The sequence below is a fragment of the Entamoeba histolytica genome, genomic scaffold (assembly GCF_000208925.1).
Source record: "Entamoeba histolytica HM-1:IMSS scf_1104750518453 genomic scaffold, whole genome shotgun sequence".
In the NCBI taxonomy this organism is placed as follows: domain Eukaryota; phylum Evosea; order Mastigamoebida; family Endamoebidae; genus Entamoeba; species Entamoeba histolytica.
Genome location: NW_001915012.1, coordinates 90 through 17692, shown reverse-complemented (window position 1 = coordinate 17692; position 17603 = coordinate 90). Strand labels below are relative to the sequence as shown.

The 17603-nt window shown below is 25.7% G+C and overlaps 10 protein-coding genes across 10 annotated transcripts in view, besides 1 other annotated feature; 5 read left to right on the top strand and 5 right to left on the bottom strand.

Annotated features, from left to right (window-relative positions):
• EHI_142760 (protein kinase domain containing protein) overlaps positions 1-840 on the bottom strand; it is a gene marked incomplete at both ends in the record, with an annotated part of 952 nt that extends 112 nt beyond the window's left edge. Inside the window, 2 exons of the mRNA XM_001913867.1 lie at positions 1-341; positions 400-840. The exon at positions 1-341 is cut by the window's left edge and continues 112 nt beyond it. Coding sequence (XP_001913902.1) covers positions 1-341; positions 400-840 — 782 coding nt within the window. The remainder of the gene's footprint in view (positions 342-399) is intronic.
• A 228-nt stretch (positions 841-1068) lies between these two features.
• Positions 1069-2910, bottom strand: EHI_142750 (uncharacterized protein; the record flags this gene model as incomplete). Its single annotated transcript, XM_001913866.1, has 1 exon — positions 1069-2910. One exon carries the CDS (start codon positions 2908-2910, stop codon positions 1069-1071), a length of 1842 nt encoding a protein of 613 aa, XP_001913901.1.
• Positions 2911-3119: 209 nt separating this feature from the next.
• EHI_142740 (uncharacterized protein) lies at positions 3120-4120 on the bottom strand (the record flags this gene model as incomplete). Its single annotated transcript, XM_642963.1, has 2 exons — positions 3120-3153; positions 3204-4120. 2 exons carry the CDS (start codon positions 4118-4120, stop codon positions 3120-3122), a joined length of 951 nt encoding a protein of 316 aa, XP_648055.1.
• Positions 4121-4288: 168 nt separating this feature from the next.
• Positions 4289-5419, bottom strand: EHI_142730 (actin, putative; the record flags this gene model as incomplete). Its single annotated transcript, XM_650398.2, has 1 exon — positions 4289-5419. One exon carries the CDS (start codon positions 5417-5419, stop codon positions 4289-4291), a length of 1131 nt encoding a protein of 376 aa, XP_655490.1.
• Positions 5420-6822: 1403 nt separating this feature from the next.
• EHI_142720 (bifunctional short chain isoprenyl diphosphate synthase, putative) lies at positions 6823-7873 on the bottom strand (the record flags this gene model as incomplete). Its single annotated transcript, XM_001913865.1, has 2 exons — positions 6823-7172; positions 7243-7873. 2 exons carry the CDS (start codon positions 7871-7873, stop codon positions 6823-6825), a joined length of 981 nt encoding a protein of 326 aa, XP_001913900.1.
• Positions 7874-8072: 199 nt separating this feature from the next.
• Positions 8073-9216: a repeat region.
• Positions 9217-9286: 70 nt separating this feature from the next.
• On the top strand, positions 9287-10289 carry EHI_142710 (protein kinase domain containing protein; the record flags this gene model as incomplete). The annotated part of the gene is made up of 2 exons (XM_643179.2): positions 9287-9537; positions 9587-10289. The coding sequence occupies 2 exons, from the start codon at positions 9287-9289 to the stop codon at positions 10287-10289; spliced, it is 954 nt and encodes a 317-aa protein (XP_648271.2).
• Positions 10290-10345: 56 nt separating this feature from the next.
• EHI_142700 (endonuclease V, putative) lies at positions 10346-11179 on the top strand (the record flags this gene model as incomplete). The annotated part of the gene is made up of 3 exons (XM_001913864.1): positions 10346-10444; positions 10512-10829; positions 10877-11179. 3 exons carry the CDS (start codon positions 10346-10348, stop codon positions 11177-11179), a joined length of 720 nt encoding a protein of 239 aa, XP_001913899.1.
• A 634-nt stretch (positions 11180-11813) lies between these two features.
• On the top strand, positions 11814-12263 carry EHI_142690 (uncharacterized protein; the record flags this gene model as incomplete). The annotated part of the gene is made up of 1 exon (XM_001913863.1): positions 11814-12263. One exon carries the CDS (start codon positions 11814-11816, stop codon positions 12261-12263), a length of 450 nt encoding a protein of 149 aa, XP_001913898.1.
• An 827-nt stretch (positions 12264-13090) lies between these two features.
• Positions 13091-13735, top strand: EHI_142680 (uncharacterized protein; the record flags this gene model as incomplete). Its single annotated transcript, XM_001913862.1, has 1 exon — positions 13091-13735. One exon carries the CDS (start codon positions 13091-13093, stop codon positions 13733-13735), a length of 645 nt encoding a protein of 214 aa, XP_001913897.1.
• An 88-nt stretch (positions 13736-13823) lies between these two features.
• EHI_142670 (uncharacterized protein) lies at positions 13824-15300 on the top strand (the record flags this gene model as incomplete). Its single annotated transcript, XM_650863.1, has 2 exons — positions 13824-14478; positions 14606-15300. The coding sequence occupies 2 exons, from the start codon at positions 13824-13826 to the stop codon at positions 15298-15300; spliced, it is 1350 nt and encodes a 449-aa protein (XP_655955.1).
• Between the last annotated feature and the right edge of the window lie 2303 nt (positions 15301-17603).

Below are 17603 nucleotides of genomic sequence, written 5' to 3'. Positions count from 1 at the left end.
TTAATATATCCTTGTAACTTTTCTACTCCAACCCATTCTGATGATGGTCCACTATTTGGAGTTCCAAGAATGACATAAATTGATTCAAGTATTTGTGAATCATTTCCTGCAAAAAGAATTTCTCCTCGTGCCATTTCTGCAAAAATACATCCAATACTCCATACATCAACTGCTGGTCCATAAATAATTGCTCCAAACCAAATTTCTGGTGGTCTATATGATGGAGTAATGACTCCTTTTGTAAATTGGTCACACTCTGAACCAAATGGTCTAACACTTCCAAAATCAGTTATTTTTAATACATCATCTTCACTGATTAAAATATTTGCTGGCTTAAGATCCTAACATCATCAATCTTTACTTCTTCATTACTTTTTATTATCTTTACCATCAACAAACTCGATGAAGAAGAAAATTCATGTGAAGATATCTTACTCCTTCAAGAATCATTTTTAAATATCTACAAACTCTCATTGGATCTGTCTTTAATCTTCCATTCCTTATTTCCTTCTCAACATCAGAAGGATGATATTCCATTACCATATAAAGAAGATTTCTGTGAAAATAAAAATCTACTACTTTGACAATATTACTATGGTCTAATTCTCTTAACACTTTAATCTCTCTTAATATTTCTAAAGGATATCCATCAAAATCACGTCCCATCAATGATTGATCTCCTAAATTGAATTGTTTCACCGCAACCTTTTTGTTTGTTACACCATCTGTTCGTAATGTAACTTCTCCATATGAACCTCCTCCTAATTTTATTCCATCCTTCTTAAATCGTCTGTTTTGAATTTCATAGTATATATCAGATATAATTGGTTCTTCTTCCATTTGCTTTTTGATTCTATAACTTCCTAGTTCTTTTTCTCTCTTTTTTATTTGACTTATTTTTTTTTCTATGCTTAACTTCTTCATTGTTCATTGAAGCACAATGTGGATATTATACAAAATACTCTTCTTATTGTTTGTCTTCTTTTCAATGCTCATTCTTTGTCTTATTTGTATTGTATTACTTATAACTTAACTGAAAAATCGAAAATAAAGTAAATAAACAATAATCTAATTTCCCCAAAACATTGGAGAACAATTAATATGAGTATATTCAATATTTCGCAACCTGGGGAAGAGAGAGAGAATATCGTCTGTAACATTCATTGAATTGTCAATGTAAAGATGGCAGATTGATTTTGGTAATTGGTAAAAATTAAAATAGCACTTGTTTAGAATAAAAGTAGACAAAAGAGTAAGACAATGAATATTTGGGATAGAAATATTCAAAGAACAATCCAGAATTAATTTTCTTACAGAAGTTGGAAGCTGAATAGATAAATTTTGAGATGATATTGTTATCTCCTGTAAATTTAATAAGTGGGACAATGTTATATTTTGTTCCAAAAAACAATTATCTAATGTAATAGAAGAGAGACTTAGAGGAAAAAGAACAGTTGATTTAATACATTCTTCAAGTGTTAATGATTGTACTGATGATTGTTGAGAAATATCTACATAATAACTATTGTTTTTATTGAATCTAAGATGAAGAGAATGGAGTAGTGGTAAGGGATAATATTCATTAAAATCACAACTGAGAAATGTTAATGTTGTTGGATAAAAAATTGAACGATCATATTGATAGTGTGTTTTTTTTAATACAAGTTTTTTTAATGATGACATTGTTGACAATGGATTAATAAAAATAGAATTAATAACTTCTAAATGAGTTAAGTTACAACAATGATTATCAAGTGAAATTGATGATATATTTTGTAATTTCATCCATTTAACATCAACAAAACTATTTAATTGAACCATTCCACCAATTTGTTCGTAAGAAACGACTTGTTTGGGAATGATAGAATTTTGATTAGTATTTTGAAACGTAATGCGTAATACTTTTAGAGAGTCAAATTCATCTAAACCAAGTTGATGTGGAATATTAATAGTAATATCTAAAGAAGTTATACTTTGTGGCAATTGAATAGGTGTAAAACCTTTAACATTTGTTAGACATTGTAATTTTTGAATATTTCCACTTCCATTTACCAAAAAATATGGAAGATAATTTTTTAATGCTTTATAAAATCCATTTAACTGAGTTCCATTAAGATACTCTTCATTATTTTCTCCAAACCAATGACAATTAATAATTTCTTCAGGAAGATATTCCAGTTGATAAATATCTTCTTGACTAAATTCCCACATTTTATTCCTGATAATAACTCTTTCATCTATTCCAGTGTAATATCCTTTGTAAACAATCGTACTTCTTGAAAAAATAAATGGGACAGATGAAATAATATATTCAAGTCGATTTTTAGTGTCGAATTCAAGAACTATTTTATCAAATAAATACAATGGAAGTGAATTAATAAATTCTTCATCAACGTAATATTGAAAATTCACTAAAACAAATTGAAGGTGTTGATAAGTATTAGGAAAGAATTCTACAAGACTTGAATGACTTAAGTGAACACGTAATGATACTCTTTGAAGATTTTTGAATTGAGAGAAGTCAATAAAATCATCATAAATAAATAGAGATAATACTGTAATTTTTTCTTTTAAATTTCCAATGAATTGTAATTGAGTAGAGTCTATTTCAGTTGAAAATATAATTTGTTGAATATGTTGTGGATTATAATGCAATAAAAATGATGAAAATTTTGAAATTTTGATTGCTAAAAGTCTTGGAAATAATTGAACTTCTTTAATAAATATTGACTGTTCTTCTGCACTCGTTATTTCATCACATCCACAAAACCCAGGATTATATCTTAAACTTTCAACTGCTGACTTACATTTCTTATTCACTAAAGTAAATGTATAAACATTCTCTAATGACTTTAAATAAGGAACTACTTCACTAAGAAAAACTTTTGGTAATTGAAAAGTAAATTGCATTTACTCAATTAAAAATGAAAGTCTCAGTTCGTCTAACTATTTTTTTAAAATAATAAATGAAGAATAAATGAGTTAATGATTAACTCAAACAAAATATAAAATATATTAAGATAAAAACACAAGAAAAAAAAAATCATCACGAAAATTATAAAAGATGATTAAATGAAATGAAAAAAAAAATAAAGAAAACCCAAAAAGAAAAAAATATTTTACCATCGAAGAAATCTCTTATCAGCAAATTTACTAAAAGATAAATATAAATTAATGAAATAAAAACAAAATAATGAACAAACCGTGGTGAAACTCTTGTTAAAATGAATAACAAAATTGCGATGATTACAAAAACGCCACCAGTTGCCATATAAATAATTCCTAATGCAGGGTTTTTAGAACCAAAAACAGAAGTAGTAGCTAAAATAATTGTTTTTGTTCCTTTGAAACTTTCAACAGGGAAATTATTAACAACTTTAACAGTAACATTCCCTTTTACTTCTTCAACATTTTCAATAATTCCTGTTAATTTACGGAAAGTAGAAGAAACAGCAGGACGCATCCAATTAATAAAATCAGGATCAGTGTAAGAATTAACAACTTTAATTCCATTACGTTCAGCAGGTTCTCCAAATAATTTTTTATCAGACTTCCAATTAATATTTTCTTTATTTAATTCTAATAAAACTGATGAAGATTCTTTTTCAGGTTGCATTGTAATTTCAAAAGAATCATTGAAAAAAGAAGCAGCGACTAAACCACATGGTTCATAAAACATATGAGGATTTTTAGAATTATTAAGAGATATTAAAGGAGTACAATCACTTAACTGAGAATATGTAGAAATAGGATCTCCTTTTAATTGTTTATTTGAACGAGAACGTAAATATTCTCTATGATTTTGATAAAAGTTGGTTAATTGATAATACACATAAACTGGTGTTTTCATTGGTTTTGGAATATTAAATTGAAATTCACAAGTTGCTCCTTGTTTACACGTTAATGCTGATCCTTCTCCAACGTATTTAACTGAATACTCTTGACAATTATTTGTTACTACAAACACTGCAATTCCTATTGGAATAAAAATAATTCCTGTTATTAAGAAAAATAAAATAACTGTTAATGGTCTATATAATGGAACACATGATTTCATTTCTTGTTGTTTAAATGATGTACTAAAAGTCTTAGACACAAGTCCCTTTACTTTCTCTGACATTCACTTTTCTTCACTGCTTTTTTAGTTTTTATTTTCTTTTTTTTTATTTTTCTTTCTTGTCTTTTTTGTTTTTTTTATTACTTTTTTCCTTTATTTCTTTCTTTTAAATTTTATTGTTATTTTTTTTAACCAAAAATTCTTACCAAAATGAGAAGTAAATTAAAACGCTTAGAAGCATTTTCTGTGGACAATAGCTGGTCCGGATTCATCATATTCTTCCTTGGTAATCCACATGTTTTGGAATGTAGAAAGTGAGGCAAGAATTGATCCTCCAATCCAGACTGAGTATTTTCTTTCTGGTGGGGCAATAACCTTAATCTTCATTGTTGGTGGTGCTAATTGAATCATTTCCTTTTCAAGTCTGGTGTTAATACCTGGATACATTGATGTTCCTCCTGAAAGAACAATATTTCCATAAAGATCCTTTCTGATATCGACATCACATTTCATAATTGAATTGTAGGTAGTTTCATGAATACCATTGCATTCCATACCAAGGAATGATGGTTGGAAGAGGGCTTCTGGGCATCTGAATCTTTCATTTCCAACAGTAATAACTTGTCCATCTGGAAGTTCATAGCTCTTTTCAAGTTCACTGCTTGATGCAGCTTTTTGCATTTCTTCATTGAAATCTTCAGCAACATAGCAAAGTTTTTCTTTAATATCTCTGACAATTTCTCTTTCAGCAGTAGTAGTGAAAGCATATCCTCTTTCAGTTAAGATTTTCATGAGATAATCAGTAAGATCACGTCCTGCAAGATCAAGTCTAAGAATAGCATGTGGAAGTGAGAATCCTTCATAAATTGGGACAGTGTGTGAAACTCCATCACCTGAATCCATAACAATACCAGTAGTTCTACCTGAGGCATATAATGAAAGAACAGCTTGAATTCCAACATACATAGCTGGGGTGTTGAATGTTTCAAACATAATTTGAGTCATCTTTTCTCTGTTAGCTTTTGGATTCATTGGGGCTTCAGTTAAAAGAACTGGATGTTCTTCTGGTGCAACTCTAAGTTCATTATAGAAAGTATGATGCCAGATCTTTTCCATATCGTCCCAATTGTTAACAATACCGTGTTCAATTGGATATTTAAGTGTAAGAATACCTCTCTTTGATTGAGCTTCATCTCCAACATAAGCATCCTTTTGACCCATACCAGCCATAACTGAAACGTGTCTTGGTCTACCAACAATGGATGGGAATACAGCTCTTGGTGCATCATCACCAGCAAATCCAGCTTTACACATTCCTGATCCATTATCTACAACAAGTGCTTGAACTTCTTCGTCTCCCATAATTAATTAATGATTTAATAGTTTTTGAAGAGTGTTTAAATAGTATTATGTTATTTCTATTTTTATCATTCTAAAAGTTTATTGTCGTTGTATTTCTTAGTTCAACTCCTTTTTTAAAGTTTATCTTCGTTACTTCTTTTTTTTTTCTTAGTTCTTATCCTTTTCTCTTTTGTTTAAACTTATTAAAATAAATTAATTTATTCATTCCTTTTTTTTTAATTCTCAAAATCATTATTTTATTACTACCTTTTATCTTTACTCATTATTCCCTTTCTGCTTTAATATTTACTGTTTATTTATTTTGTTTTACTGATAATCTTTCCATTTTTATTTACTGTTATTACTCAATAAAATATCATTTATTTTGTATGATTCATATTCTACTATTTATAATTTTAAAATATTATCATAACTTGATGTTTAATTCTTATTCGTTTATTTCTTAACTATTTAGTTCGAATGACTAGTAACTGTTAATTGGATAATTATCATCTATTTCTGAATTATCTAATTAGTCTTACATTAAAGCATTATATAGAATATATTAATGAAAGTTCTTCATTATATTATAACAAGTGAGACATTATAAATTTATGAATATCTATTATAATATTAAATTATCTGGAAATTGAATATATCGAACATTATCTTCTTTTATTTTGTCTTCCTTGACAAAAGAGCAGTTTTAAATGTTAAGTACTTATTGAAATTAATGTTTTTAAAACAATCTGCTTGTTAGTATTTACAGTATTGACTAAATATGAATTGAATGTAACTTTTATTTATTGAATAAACTCTTCCTGAATATGTATTTCTTAAAATTTATTCTTCCTTATTTATCAGCTAGTTAATAGATGGTTATTTATAACATATCTCTAAAAAGAAATAACAGAAAGAAGAATGAGAAACAACATAACAATATTCAAAATGAAATAATAAGGATTGTTATAATGATAATATCAATATATTTGATGGTATTAATGATTGTATTAATTTAGAAATTGGTGTTAAAAGATTCAATGAATATGAATAATTTCATTTTAAACTAACTCCTTTGAAGCATTATTCAAGAATATTATTTAATAATATTGAAACATTTCATATTTATAATAAAGATAATGAAATATTAAAAAGAATAGAATATTGAAAGACAGTGAATATATTATTGAATATATCATAAAATAAATTTCTTAGAACCTTATTCAGTCAATACATTGACTTGTAAATATTTATAAGAAAAAACACTTTTGTGTCATGAAGTATGAATAAAATGTTTATCACAACTTTATAAATTGTATTGAATTTTATTGTGTTTTATTCAATTAAACTCTTAATTAGATTAGTTGTTTAAAAACAACAATAGTATATTAAAAGAAGAAAAGAATCAATTTATTTTTATTAACTCAATGTAACAACAAATCAGTGATTTGTTTTAAATATGAAAAACCATCTTCTTTGAGTTGAAGTTGTTTTAATGCATCAAGTGCCTTTTGGTGATGTCCCTTAATTTCTTGTCTAACAACTTCACTTGGTTTTCCTCTAAGAATGTTCAAGAATTTAGTAAAAGCTTCTTGGTTGTCAAATGCTTTTTCATTTAATTTCAAAATTCCTTCTACAAACTCTTTCTCTTCTTTACTCAATACTCCTTCTTTTAATGCAGTCCATACAACTGCTGTTTTCTTTCCTTCTTTGATATCGTTTCCCATTTTTCTTAACTTACCATTTAATGGATCAATATCAAGTAAATCATCTTCTCATTTGGAATGCAATTCCAAAATGTTCTCCCCATTCCTTTCCAAGTTCAATATCATGTTCTGATCTACCAGCTAATGTCAATCCAATGGAAGCAGTTGTCTTAAAGAAAATGGCAGTTTTCATAATAATATTTAAGTTATACTCTTCTACAGTATTTAAACCACTCATATCAAGTATTTGTCCATAGTTTAATACACTAAATAATTCTAACACCATTTCTGCTATATTAGTTCCAGACTCTAAACAAAGTCGTTGTGCCATTGAATAAAGAATATTGCCTGTCATAATAGCAAGGGAACTAGCATAGGTAGTACCACGAGACATAAATAAAAATTTTTCTGTTTTGACATCTTCTTTATTTCTTTCAATGTATTTATCATAAAATGTCTTTACTATTGTTGGTGCATTTCGTCTCATTTCATCTTCATCCATTATATCATCATGTGCAAGTGTAGAGTCATGTAATAACTCCATTGCACATGCTGTACGAATTATGTTCTTTTGTTCTTCAATCTTTCCTCCTCCTCCAATGAAGAACAAAAGTAAGCTTAATGGTCTGAGTCTTTTACCTGGTCCCATAACAAATTTCTCCATTATATCAATACATTCTGCTTGAAACTGATGACAAGTACTTCTTTTACGTTCTTCTTCAAAAATCTCTTTTAATTTTTCTTCAACAAGTAATACAAGTTGTTCCATTGACTAATAAATTTTGGTTAAACAAAAAATTTAAGTTCGTCTAGGGTCTTTCAAAAAGACACAATTTATTTAAAATAATTTATTATTTATTCTTCAATACTTGTTTAAATGCATAGTTTGTTGTTGATAAAACTATATTTATTATAATATTGTATTATTATTTATTAGTATAATTTTAAATTCTGGATTACAAACCGTCTATATGTCATTATAGAAGAAATGAATGATTAATAAATATAATTGACGAATATGTTATTGAATTAGTAAGAACAGTGATGTACTACTGTATAAGAGAAAGTGAAATTGGAAATAACATAATAGATAGATGGTACAGTAAGAATGGAATATTGAATAGAATTAAAAACAATAATTCATAAAATAAATGAAACAAAAATAGAAGAAATAATAAATGAATTTATTGAAAAGAAAAAAGAAAAAGAAGTAGTAGTAGAAATAAAAAATAATGATAAATACATCAAAAAATGGAAGTGTCATCAAATTAGTGGATATTTTAGAAGATGGTTTGAGTCAAAAGGAGTAGATAAAACTACTACAGTGAAAGCATGGAAGTCAATCAATATTAAAAAAAATGCATTTCTCCAATTAACTAAAATGCAAGATGGAGCAATATTTTGTAGGTATAGAAAAACAAAAATAATAAAAAATGAAAGATTAAAATACTCAACACTTTGTAAAGACAAGATAGCAACAGTACAACACATTCTACTATCTTGTATTTATCATAATAAATCACAAATAGAAAAACATGACAATATTGGCATTATAATATTGATTAATAAGAAAACATACAGGAAATAAACAATATAAAAAACTTCATATGAAACAACATTCTAATGTAAATACATTACAATGATATGGAACAAACAAATAATGCATAAAAGTGAATGACAATATCACAAAATACCAGACATATATATATATATTAGATAAAAAGAATAAAACTGGTTTATTATTTGATATGACTATTGTGGCTGATCACAATATTAATGGAGTGTATTTGAAGAAAAGAAATATGTATAAAGAATTAAAGAATATTCTAATGAAAATAGAAAAGTTAAAAGATGTCAAAATAATTCCAGTAGTAATTTTAATAAATGGATTAATAAACAAAGAAAGTATTAAATTAATTAAAGAATTAAAAATTGACATTGACATCGAGAAAGAAATTAAAAACCTTGTAATAAAAAACATGATGTAATGTCATTGAATACTGCTTCTATCACAATCAAACATACTCCGTAGAGATAGTAGAAGAAAATATATGGAATTAGTCAGTCTTTAATGAAAAAAGAACAATAAAATTAATTCTTATTTAATTACTTATAATTTAATTTTTTATTATATTATTAACTAAAAATAAAATAAAAGAAAAATTTCTTAACATCATTTAGTATGTTCAGTTTTTCCTCTAAAACTGCTATCCCATCCAAATCTCAACAATACATACCTACAAAACCTATGGCTGCTCCTCGTAGGGTTGAACAATTATCAGTAAATTCTCCTCTTAAAAAAGAAATTGAAAGTAAACCAAAAAAAGATGATGAAAAAAAGCCAACCCAATTGTCGTTGGATATGTTTGATGTTGGAAAACCACTTGGTCAAGGAAAATTTGGAAATGTTTATCTTGTAAAATACAAAAAATAGTTTGTTTTAGATATTCATTTATTAAATAAGGAGGAGTTAATTCATTAGTGACTATGTTTGTGCATTAAAAGTTATATTTAAAAGACAGTTACAACAATACCGGATGGAGATTCAAATGAAAAGAGAGATTGAGTTACAATCTCATCTTAATCATCCTAATATTCTCAAATTATTCGGACTTTTTGAAGATAAAGACAGGTGGTTCCTTGTTCTTGAATATTGTAAGAAAGGTGAATTATATGGGTTATTACAACAAGCTGGTCGTTTTGATGAAAGAAGAGCTGCTCGATACATAAAAGCAACAACTGAAGCTTTAAAGTATTGTCAAGAGATGAATTGTATTTGTTGTGATTTAAAACCAGAAAACATCATGATAGATCACAATGATCAAGTCAAATTAGCTGACTTTGGATGGTCTGTTCATACTAATACTAAAAGAAATACTTATTGTGGTACATTAGATTATTTATGTCCTGAAATTGTATTAGAAAAATATTATGATGGATCGATTGACCAATGGTGTTTAGGAGTTTTAACATTTGAACTATGTACTGGTGAACCTCCATTTCAATCTAACAGTCGTGAAGAGGTTATGAAAAAGGTCAGAAATGTTAAATATTCTTTTCCAAGCTATCTCACAAATGATTGCAAAGATTTTATTAACAAACTAATTCAATATGATCCTTCTAAAAGAATGAGTTTTGCTGAGTGTTTAGTTCATCCATGGATAGTCAAAAACACAACAAATTGACTTTTATTTTCTCGTTATTTTATTTTTTGTGTATTTAAACTTAAAAACAATAAGTAATGGAAAAACAATGGGAAAAATATCAAATTTTACATTCTAAAGATGTAATACTTGAAGACTCACATGATTGGACATTAAATACATTATCACGTGTTGGTGTTTGTTTATTTTGTTTGTTTATAAGTAGAACATTATTAATTGATATGATAAATTATTAATAATTAGGGATTGGATATTTCATTTTCAACAAATCATCCAAATTTTGCAATTGGTTGTTTAGTTGTTTGTGAATATCCTTCTGGAAAAGAGTTATTAACATTAACATATCGTAAAATAATTACAATTCCTTATATTTCAGGATTTCTTGGATTTAGAGAAGTAGAAGTTTATCATGAACTACTCAACGATTGTAAAGAAAAGTACCCTGAGTTATATCCACAAGTTGTGCTTGTTGATGGAAATGGATATTATCATCCTCGAAGATTTGGTTCTGCAACTCATGTTGGAGTTTATTGTGATATACCATCAATTGGTGTTGCAAAGGTTTGTATTTTTTGTGTTTTATCCACAGAATAGTTGTAAGAATGTAGACTGTATTATGTGTTGATGGGATAGGAAAGAAGGAGATTAATATAATTACTTCACAAATCAAACCAGGTGAATCAACTACAGTTAGTACTTCAAATGGAGAAGCGTTATGTGAGGTTATAAGAAGTAGAGGTGGTAGTATAAATCCAATCATTGTTAGTTGTGGGAATAAAGTTTCACTTTCAACAGCAGTAATTATCTGTAAAGAATGTTGTTTACATAAAATCCCAGAGCCTATTCGACTAGCTGATTTAATTTCAAGAAAGTTGTTAAGAGATGAAGGATTACTCCCACACATGAATTAGAGATAAGCAAAACGAAAAAGAAGATTAAAATTATTACATATAAATGAAAAGTCAACAATATATTTCTTTTCAAAAAAAGGAATTAACAAATTAAACTTCAATCAATCATTTACAATGATTAAAAAAAGATACAACTTGAAGAGATTTATCTGTCAAATATTGTATTATATTTTAATAGCATAAAAATAGGTGAATTGTTTACATTAATAAATAAAAAATGTAAAGACTCACTTCAAATGTTACATATCAATCCATCATATTCTGTTGAGAAAGTTAATGAATATTTTCATATTAAAGAATGTAATTTTCAACTCCAAAAATCGTTTATAAAAGAAATGAAATTATTCCCTCATCTTGAAACAGTGTGATTTACAGAACAAACTATTCAATTTCTTCCATTAATTCCTTCACAAATTAAATTGATTCGACTTCTGTTATTAATCCAAAATCTACAATATTAAGAAATGATTATTAGAAAGTAAGAATCGCTTCATTAACATTAAAAAATCCTAAATACTCTTTTGATCTTTCAGAATTTACTTCTTTAACAAGTCTATCACTTAATATTAAGAAACACATAAGAGTTAATGATTTTATTAGAAATAAATATCATCGTTTTGAAAGAGTCTATGTTATGATGGAAGGATTTGTTGATATCAACTTTATTAATCACATTGATCAATTCAATATTAGAAAAGTAATTATTGAATTTGATAAACAAGAAATATCAGAATCAGTCATTAAAAATAAGAAACTCCTTAAAAGAATTACATTTTGTTACAAAGAATGTTATTATGCTATTTCTAATGATGGTATTATTCACAATAAACGATTAGTTGATGGATTTGAAATAACAGAAAAAGGATTTAATAATGATACAATACTTCAGTATTATTCTGAACATATAAAAATAAATGGATTTATCAACAAGAAAATTGAAATGGATTTTAGTTCATTCACATTCATAAAATCAATCAAATCAACAACATCTTCAATTTGTTTCAATCCACCAACTCCTTTAACACATTTAGATTCAAAATATTTCTATGAAATATCTTCTCTTAAAGAATTACATCTTCAATGAAAATATATTCAACATTTATCTCTTCCTAATAATTTAACAGCTTTAACAATTACTGATTTTATTCAAATTTCTCATTGTTCTCAATTAATTCGACTTTCTTTGTGTTCAAACAAATCATTTCCAATTATGTTATATCGAATGTTAAGATATTTGTCATTGTCATGTAATACTTGTGGTAGTCTTTGTTTATTAACACAATTAAAAGTGTTGTACTTAAACAAAATCATTAAAAGTGTTGATGTTGAATCATTTTATCCTACTTCATTAGAATTTTTACAATGTCATTCTAATTCTTTACCAATGAAATTATTAATTACACAATTAGTATTAAATGATTCTTTAAACAACATAATATCCAATATTATTCATATCTTTGTAGTTTAAAAACATTGGGATTAATTTCATATTCAACTTTACTTCCTTCTTCTTTGACTTCTTTAACTGTATCATGTTTTGGTTTGTCACAAAATCATATATCATTTAGTGAAATAAATTGTATTAATGTTCAGCAACTTCACATTGAAAATTGTAATACTCATAATGTAGAATTACCATCTTGTCTTGATTCCCTTTATCTTCATTATTCTGAGTTTGAAATAACCAATACAAGTATAGTTTATATTTTGATTCTTAATGAAAGTAAAATTAATGAAGAAATGATTCAAAAAGAATTTATAAAGAATTTCTATTGCAAAAGATCAAAAGAAAGTGAGTTTATTAACATTGAATGGTATTTATCACTTCCTCAAGTAAATTTTTGTTATTGTCAGAAATAAAAAATTTGTTATTTTTACATTAGTTTTAAAACTAATAAAAATAATTAATTGATGAATAATGAAGTTTCAATATTCTTTTATGGCGATTCAAATCTTTATGGAATTGAAGCTGTGACTTATAAACGTTATTCTTCCAAAGACCGATTTTCTAACATTGTCATTGAACAATTAAAAAAAGAATTTACAAAAGTCAATTGTATTGTTGATGGAAAACCTGCTCGTTCATTGAAATATGAAAACATCCCATTTGGCATTACTAATGGATTAAAAGACTATGATCAATTCTTATTAAAGATTACCTCCAATCCATTTTCAACAAACAAAGTATTAATCCTTGCATTATGTATTAATGACATTCTTTCAAAAGCAACTTCACAACAAGTTATTGATGCATTGCAACAATACATCGAAAAAGTACAAAAACAAACAAAAATAATTATTTTAATTCCACCACCACTTCAATACTGTACATTTGATAGTTGGAAATCCACAGTAAATCCAGTGATTGCAGAATCATTGAATTTTGTTCATCAATTAAAAGTTGTTGTTGAAATGTGGAAAAAGCAAGAAATAATAGATGGATTTGTTGATTTAGATGGAATGAGTGTTGGAGCAGATGGTGTTCATTTCACATCTGATTCACATCACAAAATTGCAGAAAAATTACTTTCAATTCTTCATGATGTTTTAAATTGAATTATTTTTCGCAGATTTATAAAGTCAAACAGGAATAAAACACAACATAAAAGAACTTAGATTAATTGAAGAAGAAGTAAGACTTTTTATGACAATAAAATCAATAGTTATTTATGCTGATGAAGGGACTATTGATGTTTGTGTTTATTACTCAATAAAAATGCTTCATTCTCATTACCAAGAAGCTCAAATAAGAAAAATATATTCTAATGAGTTAATTGAAGGTAAATGGATTTATGAAACTGATTTGTTTGTTATGCCAGGTGGTGCTGATCGTCCATTTCACAAAAAACTCAATGGCAAAGGAGTTGAAGTATTAAAAGAATTTATTAATGATGGTGGAAAGTATCTTGGAATTTGTGCAGGAGCATATTTTGCATCATCATTTATTGAATTTAATAAAGATGTTGCAAATGAATTAACACTATGTGAAGAAAGAACATTAAAACTCTTCAATGGGATTGCTCATGGACCAATGTATCAAGGATTTGAAGAATATTCTGAACGAGGAGCTGTCATAATTCCTATTTATTATCAAAACAATGAAAAAGTCGAACTTTATTATAATGGAGGATGTTCATTTGTTGACAATTTAAATCAATACAAAGAGAGTCATTTTCTTGCAAAATATCAAAATGGAATGAATGCATTATTCTTTGACATTATTGGTAAAGGAAAAGTTATTCTTTCTGGTCCTCATTTTGAATTAGACATAGAATGGTGTGGTAAAATGCTTAAAGAAAGTCAGAAAAGTGAATTTGAAATAAAGAGAAAACTCTTTTTGAAATATATTTTTTCATATTTTTAATTCCATCATTGTTTAATCATCTTCATTTTTATTATTTCATTTGATGATCACTACTATCAGAGTGTATAATGACATTGGAACATCTACTCTTTGTGTTTATAACACAATTCATTTATTTCATCATTTTTTCCCTTGTGCTAATGTTTTTGTAATTTCTTCTTCAGAAATTAAGACGAGTCAATGGGTTGAAAGTACTGATTTGTTGGTCATTCCTGGAGGTGAGGATTTGCCATATCTTGACAAGCTTCAGATGGATGGAATTGAATTAATTAAGTCGTTTGTTCTCAATGGCGGAAAGTTTTTAGGGATATGTGCTGGAGCATATTTTTCGTCATCATACATTAAGTTCAATGCAAATTCACAATTACCCATTGAAGGAGAACGTTACTTAAAATTTTACGAAGGAAATGCAATTGGTCCAGTGTATGATGGATATCAACCAAATAGTGAGTCAGGTGCACATATAGTAAAGATAAAGTACAATAATAGTTATGCGTATGTTTATTATAATGGAGGATGTTATTTTGATGATAATAACAGTAAAGTAGAAGGTACTTATTTTGCGTTGTATGAAGATGGCAAACCATGTGGATATACTAGAAGATATGGAAAAGGCAAAATTCTCATCACGGGATTTCATTTTGAGTTTGATGAACAATGTTGTTCTCATTTGTTAAGTCAATTAAGGTATGACGATTTTGAATTAAGAAGAGAAAGTCTTATTAGATACATTTTATCATTATTGAGTGATAGTTAACAAAGGGATATTGATTGTTTTGTACAGAAGAGAATAGACAACAAGATGAAGAGAATCATTTGAAGTTAAAGTGAGATATGTTCAATAACATAATTAAGAAATGTACTAAGAAAACGAATAAAATCAAAATGGAATTTAATAACACATAGAATATGAGTTAATAAAACAATAAAGACAAAATAAATCAATGGAGAATAATGAGGAGATTTAAAGAAAAAATAAACCAGTGTTATGATGTACAAATAATCATAACATAATACAAACATACTTTATTTGCTTAAATAGAAAGTATTGTTTTTTTGATTCATCATTTTTTCTTCTAATAAATTTGTTTTTTATTTTTGTTATTATAAAAATAAGACAATTAAAAATAGAATAATTGATTATTTCATTTTTATATCATATCAATTCCTTATAAATATCATGTTATAATTAATTGTTAAATTGTTAGAATACTAAGGAGATAGTACATTGAATTTATTAATTCAAATTCAGATTAGTGTTTGATTATTTTTATTTTGTTACTTTGAAGATAAACATGATATTCTTTCAGTGAATGAAAAATCCTAAATTAATCAAAATTATATGTGTTATGAATATTATAATAATAAACAGTAGTCATAAGACATATGAATAGATAAAATAAATATAGAATAACGAATATAAAGACAAGAGAAATATAAAAGAATAAGAAAATGGAGAATATAATATACAATAAAGAAATAATTATGAAGATAAAATGAAAGAAAATTCACAATTGAAAATGAAATTACAAAGATATAATAAAATTCACAACAATTATATTTAAACAATAAATATGAAATAAATTAATGTCAATAAGAATTATTCATTTAATTCAATACATTAATTACAATGTATCAAATACAAAAAGAAGAAAGAATAAAGAATAGAAAATGACAAAATAAAATACATGAATTACAGAATAAAATTATAATTCAATATAATATTTGAAAAAGAAAAAATAAAATAGAAAAGATGATAAATGAATAAACAGAAGAAATGATAGAAAATAACAATACTATAAGAATAAAGAAGAATAACAATCACAAATAATGAATATCAATAATTTATATAAATGAATAAAATAAAGAATAATATCAAAATAATGATAGAAAAATGAAAGAATAATAAAATATATAAATAATATACAATAATACATGAAATTGCATTTCTTACATTTTATAACAAATATGTATAAAATGATAATAATTAAATGAAATAAATTTTAATTCAATCAAATTACAACACAATAATATTTCCAAATATGAAATGAGAGCAATAAGAAATAAATAATAAAATATAGAATAAATAGAAATAAATTAGATGAAAAGATGTTTAGAAACAAACAAAATATAAAATAATAATAAAACAAATAATATAAAAAACAAAATGTAAAGTTGTAATAAATAATAGAAATAACAATATTTCATGAATAACAAATAGAAAATGAATAAAAGAAGAAATATACATATATATTCAAATATAATGTAATATTTAATTCAATTAATACAGATTTAAAAACAAATAAATAGAACTAAAATAAACAAAGAGAAGTAATAAAAACAATATTTAGTTTACAATCAAATAAACGTGAATTGAATAATGAATTAATTAGTTGAGTATATTTTATGTAATTTATCAAATAGACATTCATATAGAATGAATTTAGATGAATGAAAGTGGATAATTCAATAAATTTATTTATTTTTAACAGTAGTTAAATGAAATGTTGTTTTATAATATTTCATTGGAAGGTATTATTTAACCGTTTGATAAATAAAAACAATAAATGAATAGTGAAAATATTATACAATTCAAAATAACAATGATTTGAAGAATAAGTGATTGTAAAAGTTGAATGGTAATTTTATTTTGAAGAAGAATATAATTAATATAAATGATAATACAAAATAATCAACACAAGAAACAATAATACATAAATGAAAAGATGATAGAAATAATTGAATTATAATTGAATAAATTTCAATGAATAAAAAACAGAAGAAATAAAAGAGAGAATGATGTTAATGTATCAATTCAAACAATAATTTCATATTTTCAATAGAATTAAATAAATTATAGAATAGTATTTGAAATATTGAAAAGAAAATAATATTTCAACATTGTTGTATTAAATGGAAAAGTATTATATTTATAATAACATGAAACAATAGAAATAAAGATGAATGAAATAAGATTAATAAACAATAAAATGGAAGAATTAGAAATGATGAATGAAGTATTATTTAAATTCATATAATTGAATATTGTTATAATTATTC